Source organism: Marmota flaviventris, chromosome 6 (genome assembly GCF_047511675.1).
Source record: "Marmota flaviventris isolate mMarFla1 chromosome 6, mMarFla1.hap1, whole genome shotgun sequence".
Lineage (NCBI taxonomy): Eukaryota > Metazoa > Chordata > Mammalia > Rodentia > Sciuridae > Marmota > Marmota flaviventris.
In genome coordinates, this window is record NC_092503.1 from 116,945,029 (window position 1) to 116,957,777 (window position 12,749).

General features: G+C 35.8%; 1 protein-coding gene across 2 annotated transcripts in view; it reads left to right on the plus strand.

Moving 5' to 3' along the window:
- Positions 1-12,749, plus strand: part of Stk38 (serine/threonine kinase 38) — a 47,761-nt gene that overhangs the window by 22,813 nt on the left and 12,199 nt on the right. For both annotated transcript variants that reach the window (XM_027943762.2, XM_027943763.3), the window contains exons 6-9: positions 4,356-4,479; positions 6,710-6,864; positions 11,000-11,102; positions 11,901-11,962. In XM_027943762.2, coding sequence (XP_027799563.1) covers positions 4,356-4,479; positions 6,710-6,864; positions 11,000-11,102; positions 11,901-11,962 — 444 coding nt within the window. The remainder of the gene's footprint in view (positions 1-4,355; positions 4,480-6,709; positions 6,865-10,999; positions 11,103-11,900; positions 11,963-12,749) is intronic.

Consider the following 12,749-nt stretch of genomic DNA (forward strand, 5'->3'; position numbering starts at 1 on the left):
ATTTAAAATTGCAAATCATGCCTATGGGTAGTCATTTTAATGTTGAAAACCTGTTACAGAAGCAGCTGTTGTATGAGTCTCCCACTTGATTAGGAGATAGTCTTGTCATGAGAACCTCTTTTTGAGGTCACACTTAGTGCGATATGCTTATCAAATGCTGAGAAATAGGAAGTGTTTTTACACCTTGGAACTGAGGACTAGGAGAGTTTAGAATTAACATTGTAAGGTGTATCTCAATGTGCTTCATTCTGTAAGTTCATTCATTCCCACTTAAACCAAAGTTAGGTCTTTTAGGTAGCTCATCATTACCTGAGAGAGACTGATCTTCCAATATCTGAATAAATTTTTAAAAATATAATGCAAATGGAAGAGCAGTGCAATTTTTCCTTTAATGATTGAGAATACTTCCTAAGGACTGGGGATGTAGCTCAGTGGTAGAGTGTTTACTTAACATGACTGAGGCCCTAGCACGTCAGCCCCCCAAAAACCTCAGTGCTTTCTAAAACCTGAATCCACTTTGCAAATAGGTCTTTGAGATACATAAATTCTGTATGCAACATAAGTGAGGTACAAATATTGAAAGGTATATTTTAAAAAAGTGAGACAGACTTTTTGTAAATCTAGTTTAGTTAGCTGCTTTCTTAAGAATGGATTGTTGTGAGTGATTCCTCAACTGTCCTGTAAAAGGTCCAGTGTTATAGGATCCAATGGCAGGGAGAGCTTCTCTATAGAGCCCAAGGTTCAGGATGGAGGTGGGCCCTACATCCAGTCCTGTCTACCTCTTGAGAGGTAGCATAATGATGGAGTCTTCTCTGCCTTCATTCAAGTGCCACCTCCAAAATTTGGGAGTTTTATTTTCTGTTTAATTTTCATGTGTTACCCAGAAGCTTTAGACACCTAGGAATTTTGGAGTTTCAGATTCTCAGGCAATAAATCTTCAGATGCTATATTTTAAGCTAACGTGAATCTTATGCAAAAGGCAGTGTAAGCCAGGCACAGTGGCACATGCCTGTAATCCCAGGTTGAGATGGGAGGATCACAAGTTTCAGACTGACCTTGCCAACTTAGCCAGACTCTATCTCAAAAAAATAAAAAGGGTTAGAGTAGAGCTTAATAGTAGAATAGAGAATGCTCCTGGGATCAACCCCTAATACTGAAAATAAATAAATAAATAAATAATGCGGTATAACCCTGTTTGTGTATTATCTAGAAATTAGTGTATGTTTTGAGTGCATAGGTATTGAAAGTATGCCAGTTAATCTTGAGAAGGAAAATATAACATTTTTATTATTGACTAGTCATTATTATTTGCATTTCATGAGTAAGGTTTATTTTTATAAGACATGCTTTCTATAGTTTTAATGAAGGCTTAAAACTTATCAAATAATTAACAGCAGAAAATTGTAAAGTATAGTAATAATTTTATGACTTTCAGAGTTATTAATTCCACATAGCATGTGCCATGTGCTCAACATGGTATCTAATGATCCAAACCTTTTGTCAAATGTCCTACCTTTTTAAAAATGAATTCCTTAGATTTTTCTCAATGAAAATAAAAGACATATCTAATTATAATTAGGATTTTAAACATTGCATTAATTTATGCATTAAATGGAACATTAACTTAATTGTTTAGCTCACCTTAAGTGATGGACCAGTTACCTTGATTTGATCTTGGTATAGTCCAGTTAAAGTCTATGACCATAGACTCTATGTAGGTCTAACATCTCGAAGGAGCACAGGTGAAAGTTAGTTGCCCAGTGCAAATCCATTATCATTTTTGAGTAGAACTCACAAAGTTTAGATTCAAAGCCTAACTTTTTATATTTGCAGGTGCCTATCCAGAGGAAATTTTATTTATTTATTTTTTGGTGACTTTATTGAACTGAGATGAATTAAGAGAGTTCAGCTTGTTATTTTGCTCTATAAGATGGAAATTTATTCTACTTGGAAAAATTTTAAAGGATAAGACATTAGTATTTAGTTGGTGTCAGATGTTTCTAGAGCAAAGAAAAACCTTTACTTGTGATTCCAATGTACTGTTACGACAGGACAAAGCCTAGTTTCATCTCTGCTTTCTTAGTGCCCCAGGTAGCAGTTTGCACCCCACCCTATTAAATATTTACAGAATGGAGGAAAGAGAACTTTTTGGCGCTTCCCTTCTTCTCCGCTATTCAACTGATTCTACTTCTAGATCTCGAGACTCCTGGCTATCATTTCAGCCTCAGGAGAGAATGGCAAGGTGTGCTTGCAATGACTAGCTCTCCCCTTAACAAACAGGAAATGCCGAAGTCACCATTTTGACTTCCGAGGTGAGTGTAGTAATGGTAGTGCCCCCCTTTTCTCTGCTCCCTGCAGTAGATAGGGGCCTTAAAGGAAACAGGCACATGAAGGCCACTTTGTATAGTTTTTAATGTCTGAATGGGGCCATAGCTGTGGTTGCAGGGCTGCAGGTCAACAAGCAGCATTAGTTTCCCAAAAGCTTTATTTTTATAGTAAGGTTGAATAAATGCAGATGCTTTATTTGATTTTTCCTTATCACCCTTATTGTACATTTTTTTCACCCCATACCATAAATACAGAAGTAAAAATGTAAAAATTGAAGCTGTTGTTCCCCAAAGACCAATTTTAGTAGAGACTGAAAACTCAAATATGTAAATAAAATGCCTCCAGGGCCCTGAGAATTAGCTTGGAAAAATAAAGCAGGTTAAATGTAAATGTAAGATAGGACAGAGACTGGGCTGTGTTCAAATGGAAGAGTACCTGGTCTTGTTGAAGGCACCTCAGTAAAACAAGTGTGTAAAGCACTATATTAATCAAAACAAAATCATTGGGCTGATTTGCCAACGAAAGTGTCAGTTTATGAATCTTGGTGCATCTTTTACTTTGGAACATAAAAACTCAAAAGACTAGTAACAAGCTAGGCGCAGCAGCTCAGGAAGCCAAGGTAGGAGGATGGCAAGTTCAGAACCAGCCTCAGCAACTTAGCAAGACCCTGTCTCAAAAAATAGAAAATAGAAAGGGCTTAGGATGTGGCTCAGTGGTTAAGCATCCCTGAGTTCAATTCCTGTTACCAAAAAAAAAAGAGAGAGAGAGACTTATAGCATAGATTAAGACACAAATCTCTATTAAAGATCTGGATTGTGTACAAATAAAACTTTTAGACTTGATAAAACTCAACTTTGGATCTTGTGACTTTTTTAAGGAGAGGAGGCTAAGGCAGAAGAATTTCACGCTTGAGGCCCGCAGCCTCCACAACATAGCAAGATCTTGCACAACAACAACAACAAAAAAAAAAAAAGGGAAGGATGGGATTTCATAATAGGTAGCAATGTTTTGCTATTATATATTTAAAGTCAATATGACAAATTTCATATTATAAAACATTATTTTAGCAAAATAATTCTACCAATTCTCTCTAACTTTTTGCTCTCAGCTAGATATTTTAGTAAAAGAAAACTGGAAATGTCATTAATTTTAATTCATAACTTTTCTTAGTTGGTCCCTCTCTCTCTCTCTTTTTCTTTCAGTACTGGGAATTAAATGCAGGGGCACCCTACCACTGAGCTTTTATTTTTTACCCAGCCCTTTTAATTTTTTTATTTTGAGACAGGGTCTCACTAAGTGGCCCAGGCTAACCTCAAACTTGCCTTCTTCCTGTCTTAGCCTCCAGAGAAGCTGGGATTACAGGTGTGTGCCACCATGCCCAGCAGATGTTCTCATGTTTTAATGTAGTAAGGATTAACTGAGCACATATTCTTTGTACCACGGTAAACTAAATGCTGTGGTATCATAGTATTCTTGAATTGTCACTGTCATTTTAGATATTATTGCAGACCTGAGGGAGGACTTGTTTGGAGAGTCTCACTTTAGGGACTTATTTTTATCATAAGGGATTATTAGAACAAAAATATGGGGGCTGGGGCTGTAGCTCAGTGGTAAAGCACTTGCCTTACATGTGGGAGGCACTGGGTTGAATCCTCAGCACCTCATAAAATCAAATAAAGACATTGTGTGTCCATCTACAACAAAAAAAATTTAAAAAGAAAACAAAAATATGTGCAAAAGAGTGGTAATTTTAACTAATCAGAGGTTTAATTTATAGCATGTTAAAGTCACCATTTGTATTGTAGCCATTTATTTTGCCTTTTTTTTAAAAGACGTTCATCACTCAAGTTTTCATCACCAAATATTTTCAAATCAAATGTCAATTTTGAGTTAGTAGGTTTGCGTAAATAGATCTTTTACATCATCACAATTAAATACTCAAAACAGTATTTAAATTGTTTTAAGCAAATATGCAGTCTAATAAAGCAGAGCAAGGCTTGTCATTAATCAAATGCGTATACCTCCAGGTTGGCCACATTCGTGCGGAGCGTGACATTCTAGTGGAGGCAGACAGTTTGTGGGTTGTGAAAATGTTCTATAGTTTTCAGGATAAGCTAAACCTCTACCTAATCATGGAGTTCCTGCCTGGAGGTAATTACTTAACGATGAAAGGTCATTTTTCCTTTTTGTTCTGTGGTTTCTCTTTCTCACATCAACAATTAACCCTCCTTTCTACTTTTAATTGTGCTCACAAAATTCTTTCTGTATCTTCTTTTAGGTCTATAAAGGAGGTCAATAGCCTGTCTTGTGCTGGGGTGCCTTTCTATAATCTTAGTAACCTTTTCATTCATTCTCATGATTTCAGATGGACAGTTCTTTCTTTTCCCTTTTCCTTTAAATATGTGTAGGAATAAATTAGGCAGCTCTGCTTTCTTTCCTCCTGTCAATGGGAATAATGTGTAAGGTATTCAAGTGACAAAAATTGAAGCTATAATATTCTTTGCTTCAACTTTTTTGATTTCATTTTCTATTACTTATTAATAAGGAGTAACTTTCTCATTGCCTATATTAGTAGCCAGAATTAATTTCTCATTTTGGAGATTTCCAGTTTTACATATCTCTGGATGTGCCCCTCCTAAGGCTGCTCAAAGTAAACTCAGAACAAAACATACCATCTGTTTTGGGGAACACAGTCTGTTTCTCAGTGAGCAGATGAATTCTGAGCAAACTCTGGTGGAGGAAAAACAAAAGATAACTGTTTCCTTTTTGGTTCTTGGCAAAGCAAACACAATTGTGGCATGATAATGATCTTGTGACAACCCTTAGTTTAGATACAGGGTTACCAATACTTTTTATTAACAATTGATCAAGATTAGAAAAGAGTCTGTCTGGCAGAATGAGGAGAAACTTTTTAATATTTACATGCTAGTATTTAAATAGAACTACAATCCAGCTTGGTCACCAGCTCCTTGATGTGTGTCTCCTCAGACCTTATCTGCACCATCTTCTGTAGCTTCTCATGCCTCCTGGTCCCTGCCCTTTGCACTTGGTGGAGCTGGCCTACAAAGCCTTAGATCATCTAGAGTGAGCTCTCTGGTCACCTGGACAGGCTCACACAGGTGCTGTGTGAAGCTGTTGGCTGCTGTCCTGTGCCACAAGTGGAGGCCGCTTAATGTTGGTCTGCATGCACTTCCCTGGTCTTTGGTGTGCCTCCTGATTGAATGTTGCCATGAGTAATTAGGAATGCATTTTTCAAGTCTTGGACCAAAAAGAAGATGTAATTTTTGCCTGAGTGAAAAATGTCTACTTTTCTCCCAAGAATACAAAGAATAAAATTATGAATGAAATGAAATTTAAAAAGCAGCATGATGCTGTATTAAAACAAAGGCTTCTTTCTCTTTTCCTTGTTTTCTAACATTACATGGCTTTATATAAGGTTTAAACTGAATCTATCTTAATCTTTTATCTTTAAACTACTTATTTTCTTTGCTTTTGTCTAACTGTTGAGTTTTAGGATCTGAATCTTTTTTCTGCTATTTTATGTTGCTTGTATTAAGCAGAAATAACTAAATATTGACTTTGCAGAAAACTAAAGAGGTTGCTAAAATTGATATTGTTTTAAAAGTGATGGAAAGGATATTGGTATACATTTGTTGTAGCTGTATAACAAACACTAGGAAAAAAAAAAAACACTGATCTCGAGAGGTGTTCAGTGTGCACTTCTGTGAGGCAGTTATTATGCATTCCAGTCTACAACATTTTCAGCTTTTGTTGACTGATGCTTGGCTGCAGAAGTCCTATCTTTTTATTGGTTTATCTTCCAGTGTTTTGTGAATAGAAGATGGAAAGCTTGTTTTTAGCCTTCCCAGATATTTACATTTTTGTTTGACATTTCAGTTTCTCTAACAATAGCAGCACAACCTATGTGAAGTGCCATTTGCTTCTAGAGGCAGAGAGGTTTTCAGGTATTTGTGCAAAATAAAAGCAAAGTAGTTTTCCCTTTAGTCCAAATAATTATCCTAAGCAAATATGCTTTTTTAATGTTAAGTTTAGGAGAAATTTTCTTTCCTCTCAAAAGCAAAATGCAAATCACAGCAAAGAGGTCAGTATCCCATAGCTTAATTATGAAAATGTTTTGCTTTCTGTGGCTGTGATTTATTTATTTATTTATTTCCCTTTAAGTATTATCAGCTATTACTTGTCTTCCCTGCACAGCCATATTGGTGCACACCAGGGTTCTGTTTATGTGCCTTATGTTGGCAGATAGAGAATACATATTTGAAAACCAATACTTACTTATGTGTTGCTTGTGTGTGTGTGTCTGTGTGTCTGTGTCTGTGTGTGGATGTGTGGTGGTGGCTTTGTATTTTTCCACCTCCAGGGGACATGATGACTTTGTTGATGAAAAAAGACACTCTGACTGAAGAGGAAACTCAGTTTTATATAGCAGAAACAGTATTAGCCATAGACTCTATTCACCAACTTGGATTCATCCATAGAGACATCAAACCAGACAACCTTCTCTTGGACAGTAAGGTATGTGTTGGGGTATCAGCAGGCGGTGTGTGCTGCTCTGAGCGGCCTTTGCCATAACACCTGCACCACCTGTGACATAGGGGCCATGTGATTGACCTTGTATGTTTTTCTTCTCTTTTTTTTTTTTGATAGCTGTTTGCTGTTACTTCTACTCTCTGAAAGGCTCATGATTCTGCAGTTTGATTGAACATTCCTCTTAAAAGACATCCTTGAAAATGCTCAAGAATAAAATTAATTTAGAGGGTTAGTTTGCAATAAAGTCAAAGATAGTAATTTTCTCTTAGCATATAATTAACTATGCTGATAATACACTACCTATCCAAACCTCTGTGTTGGGCAGCTTCATCAGTTAATGAGGAACCAGGTCAAGAACCAGGAAGTAAGGAATAACAAAAAACCTGGCACAAGTGCAGGTTTTTAATTATATCCCCTGATCAGCTTCTGTTGTACTGGCCTGTTTATATTTATTTTGAGATAAATATAAATATGCAAATAAGCATAGTTGCTTAGTTTCTAAACTTACAGTAAATTAGAAGAGACTCTCTATACTGCTAACTGAATTTTGGATAAGCTTAGCAAATCTCTGTCTTTTTAAAAATGTATTCTCTCTCTCTCTCTCTCTCTCTCTCTCTCTCTCTCTCTCTCTATATATATATATATATATATATATATATATATATATATATATATATAATTTTTTTTAGTTGTAGGTGGACACAATACCTTTATTCTATTTTTATGTGGTGCTGAGGATCGAACCCAGTGCTTCACACATAGTAGGCAAATTCTCTACCACTGAGCTACAACCCCAGCCCAACCTTAGCAAATCTCTTATTATCTGGACCTCACTGTTTTCATCTAGATGGTGAACATAGTGATCTAGAGAAGCTCTAAAGTCTCTTTAGCTCTAAAATTTTAGAATGTTGTTTTATGTTATGCAGAATTTTTATCTTAACTGAATTTTTCTTCTAAGTATAAAAGTAAATTTTATGCCTAATGTATTTTTCTTCCTTGCTGTCTTTTTATATTTTTTTTGCCTTTGAAAGTCCTGAAGATTTCTATCTTTCTTTGAAACCCTTTGTTTTTCTGTTTTAAGAGATCAAGAGACTTGTCAAATAATTTCTTCTGGTTAGTAGTTTTTTTCTTCATTATGAAAATAATCATATAAATGAAAATTTGAATAATATAAAGAAGAAAAATAATGTATAATCTCGCCACTGAAAGGTTACCACTGTTTTAATAGCTTTGATATCTTTCTCTTTGTGTAACTTAATATAAAGTTAGCATCCATGTAAATAGCTTAGAATTCTGCTTTTAAAATATTAATGCTATGGAGATATTTTCCTATGCCATTAAGTTGAGATATCCATACACATATATATATATATATATATATATATATATATATATATATATATATAAAATTTAAAATATTTTTTTAGTTGTCAATGGACCTTTATTTTATTTATTTATATGTGGTGCTGAGAATCGAACCCACATGCTAGGCAAGTATACTACCACTGAGCTACAACCCCAACCCCAGATACATACATGCATATATGTATATGTGAATAAATGAATAAAATAAAGGTCCGTTAACATCTACCTTTATTTTATTCATTTATTTATATGTGGTACTGAGAATTGAACCCAGTGCCTCACAGATGGTAGGCAAGCGCTCTACACTGAGCCATAGCCCCAGCCCCCCAAGATATGTATATATATTTTTTTGTTTGTTTGTTTTTTGTTTTTTTTTTCTCTTCCTAAGGTATATTTTTAATAAAGCACTGGCATACCTCGTGTGGTTTTGAGTTCACATGTCCTGGTCCTGTACTGCAGGCACATTAATGCTTAGTCCACAGTCATGTCCAGCAAACATGTTGAAGGCCAAGAACTTGGGGACTTCATTTAGCTGAAGTGGGGGATTCTGGAAGGTATTGATTTGCCCCCTATTATGCTAGCTCAGACTTGTCATAAAATGTTCTCATAAGCAAGTTCATTTATGTGTTCAGCTACATTGATTATAGGAGTGAAAATGCAGAAGTCCTGAGTTTCTGCTGTGTGCCCACAATAGCTATAGCATTTTCTAAAAGTATGGGCTTGAATAGCATTTGCTCCATGTACTGATCTTTTTGTTAGACATCTTCTTTCTTAGAGGTGTCCAGGCAAAACATGTAATTTAGAGAACTGCAAATTAAACTGTGTTCTTGGCTTGTAGAACAAGTTATTTGCAGATCTGTAAAAAGAAATACCAAGTTAGCAAGCTCAAAGCTGTCCTTGTTTGGCAGTTCATCTTGTTATACACACACACGCACACATACACGTGCGTGCGCACATACACATACACAGAATTCCCTTTAAAATAAAACAATAAAACCTGATCTATCTGAGCAGGGCTCCTGTGGCTTTGTCCTCTGAGAAATTTTTATGTTAAAGCCTGAGAATGTCCTCAAAGAAGGTGGTATCATGGAAAAACCACAGACATTAAAGTCATTGGGGCTCAAACCTTGGCCATACCATTTCTGGTTTTGTGACCTTGAGTAGAGACCTGAGCATTTTTTTTTTCCTGTGTTTGGTTTCACCTCCCCATTTATTTATTTAAAATTTTAAAAGGTTGCCTGATGGTGCATATCTGTAATGCCAGCTACAAAGGAGGCTAAGGCAAGAAGATTGCAAGTTCAAGGCCAGCCTGGGCAATTTAGTGAGACCCTGTTTGAAAATAAAAAATAAAAAGGACTGGGGATATACATCAGTGGTAGAGTGCTTGAGTAGAACGTATAAGGCTCTGAGTTCACTCCCCAGTAAAGGGGGAAGAGAAATTCACCACCTCAGGAATACCTGCTTTTTCCTTAGGGCTAATGGTGTGCCAGGTGTTGTGTTTTGAGCCTTATGTACATCACTTCTCATTTCTGCCAGAAAGATATCATTATCCCATTTTTCAGATGAGATAAGGGGTGTTGGGAGAGGTAAAGTAATCCTGGTCTGGCAGGAAAGAGCACCAGTTAATTTTTGGTTTTGGTTTTGCTGTTGTACAAGCAAGCTATGTAATGACTGAGTCAGAGTTATAAATGAGACAACACAATTAAAGCACTGATCATGGTGTTTGACTCATAGGAGTGTGAGTTTCCTTGATAAGCATTATCAGAAGTCAGACGCTTCTGATTAGAATATGGTATGGCTGGGCTGGGGTTGTGGCTCAGTGATAGAGTGCTTGCCCAGCATGTGTGAGGCACTGGGTTCGAACCTCAGCACCACATAAAAATAAATAAATAAAAGAAAGGTATTGTGTCCATCTACAATTTAAAAAATTATTTAAAGAAAGAATATGGGCTGGGGATGTGGCTCAAGCAGTAGCATGCTCGCCTGGCATGCGCGGGGTGCTGGGTTCGATCCTCAGCACCACATAAAAATAAAGATGTTGTGTCCACCGAAAACTAAAAAAAAAAAAATAAGTAAATACTAAAAAATTCTCTCTCTCTCTTTAAAAAAATATGGTATGGCAACATTTATTAAGAACTGTGCAATAATATTTATTCCCTTTATCTTTTAAGTAATTTACTTTTTAGAATTTGTCCCAGTGAAATAATTCAAGAGGAGAAAAAGCTATATGAACAAATATTTGTTTATTTACTCATTTAACAACTGTTTCGTTAAGGTTGTGCTCTGTGTTATGTATGGTTAGGGCTGGGGATACAGAACTCTGTATCATAGGGTTCTTAAAATCCATATTACCTGAGAGCTAAGAATTGGGATGGTTAAGTATTAGGATGGTTAGGTAATAATTAGGCACTGTGCCAATTGACATTAGACATTAGTAATAGCCACTGTGTTCATTAAAGAAGTAGTAAAAATGTTTCCAGATGCTATGGAGGGTTCAACTGTTTAAAAACCTATATTTATTTGGACAAAAGCAAAGATAATATGAAAAAATAAAGACTTTTTAAATTTATATAGTAGAATTCAAGGTGCTCTTTTTAGTGTTATTACAGAATTTTCTTTGTAATAGAAAAGGGGGAAAAAAAGCAGTATACTTTAGCCATAGAGATGTAATAAATACTGGAAGGTACAGAAGATAATGTTCTGTTCTATAATTAAGAATTGTTCATCCCCATCACTTTTTTTCTTCTCTCCATAGGGCCATGTGAAACTTTCGGACTTTGGCCTTTGCACAGGACTAAAAAAAGCACATAGGACAGAATTTTATAGGAATCTGAATCATAGCCTCCCCAGCGATTTCAGTAAGTGTTAACAATGATATTGGTTTTTTTGTTCCTTGTGGAATTGCTGTTTTCCCTGGCAACCAGATTCATCAGGAAAGATAGGAGAGCATTGTCTGGTGAGGCAAGATGATGCTAACAGGTATGGTAAGACAGATGTTGAAAAGAGTTTTCTTTGAGCTCTACTGGGCAGGTTCTGGGGATGAATTTGGAGCAGGCAAGCAAAGGTAGTAAAGGAAAAGGTCCTGGGAATAGCTCCAGACTGGATTTATTCTAGGGTCTTCTTTCTGTCATGACAGGGGAAAAAAAAGTTACCTTAATGAGAATTACTTCTATTTGAACATTTGATTGCTATCAAGTCATTGAAGATTACATAGTTAAATTATAATTCATCCTAGAAAAGCTTATGTCAAATAATGTATCCTAAACATAGAAATTCTTGCATATATAACAATTGCTCCTCTTGGGAATTTGATGATAATTTTGAGAAACAGTGAATGTTTTAAGTCTACTTCAGGACCTTTGTTTCTGAGGCTAAGTTCCCTGTAATTCAGAGTAAGACCTAGTGTGTTCTCTCTGACTAGATGATCCACCTATAAGTGCTGTTTACAGCTTTTGTTATGTGATTCTTTGAGTTAGTAATGCTTGAGAACCTCTGATTTGGGCTTACAGACCTACTGGGAAATGTGTCATCTGAAGTTGTTATATAAAGATAGAAAAAAACAAAACTTAGGTCTCATATGACTTGAACCAGAGTATCCCCTCCAATAGTAACCATTTTTATATAAACTTTGATTAGAACTGGTTTTCTATTTGTAGCTTTCCAGAACATGAATTCCAAAAGGAAAGCAGAAACCTGGAAAAGAAACAGACGTCAGCTAGTAAGTAATAGCTATGGCTTTTGAAATGCTACAGACCAAGTGTGAATAAGTTTAAAAAATATACATGGATTTTCACATGATAAATATTTGTAGAATATCCCTTGCTTTTATGATTACCTTAATAGAGTGCTATGATTATGTTGGTAGCACCAAAAGGAATCTTGAAGGAGAGCAGATAATATTGGGTTGTTTTGATTGTGATATTTTCTTTTTTTTTTTTAAAGAGAGAGTGAGAGAGGGAGAGAGAGAGAATTTTAATATTTATTTTTTAGTTATTGGCGGACACAACATCTTTGTTTTGTATGTGGTGTTGAGGATCGAACCCGGGCTGCACACATGCCAGGCGAGCGCGCTACCGCTTGAGCCACATCCCCAGCCCGATTGTGACATTTTCAATGGGTCACCTCATTCTGACTTTTTAGGTTGTTGACAATACTTTTCCTTCCTATCCCACTTTTCCCTGGGAAGGGGGTTATATTTAAGCTGGAGATTTCACAGTGAAAGTTAAGTGCATATATCTACCTTGAATTTTTAGGCATTGGTTCTCAACTTGTTAAAATTTCAATTCACTTAGGCAAGTTAAGACTCCTCAATTTATAGGCCTCATGTTTTCTTACTTTGTGCTGGAAAAAAAGTACTTGGTAATCAAAATTGGAGAGAACTAGAAGAGAAATTTATATTATTTTATGTTTGAGTATATACACATGTAAAATTATGCCCCACAAGCTTAAAAATAAGTAACCTTATTGCATTTACCTTGATGGTATAACCTTATTCCATTTACATT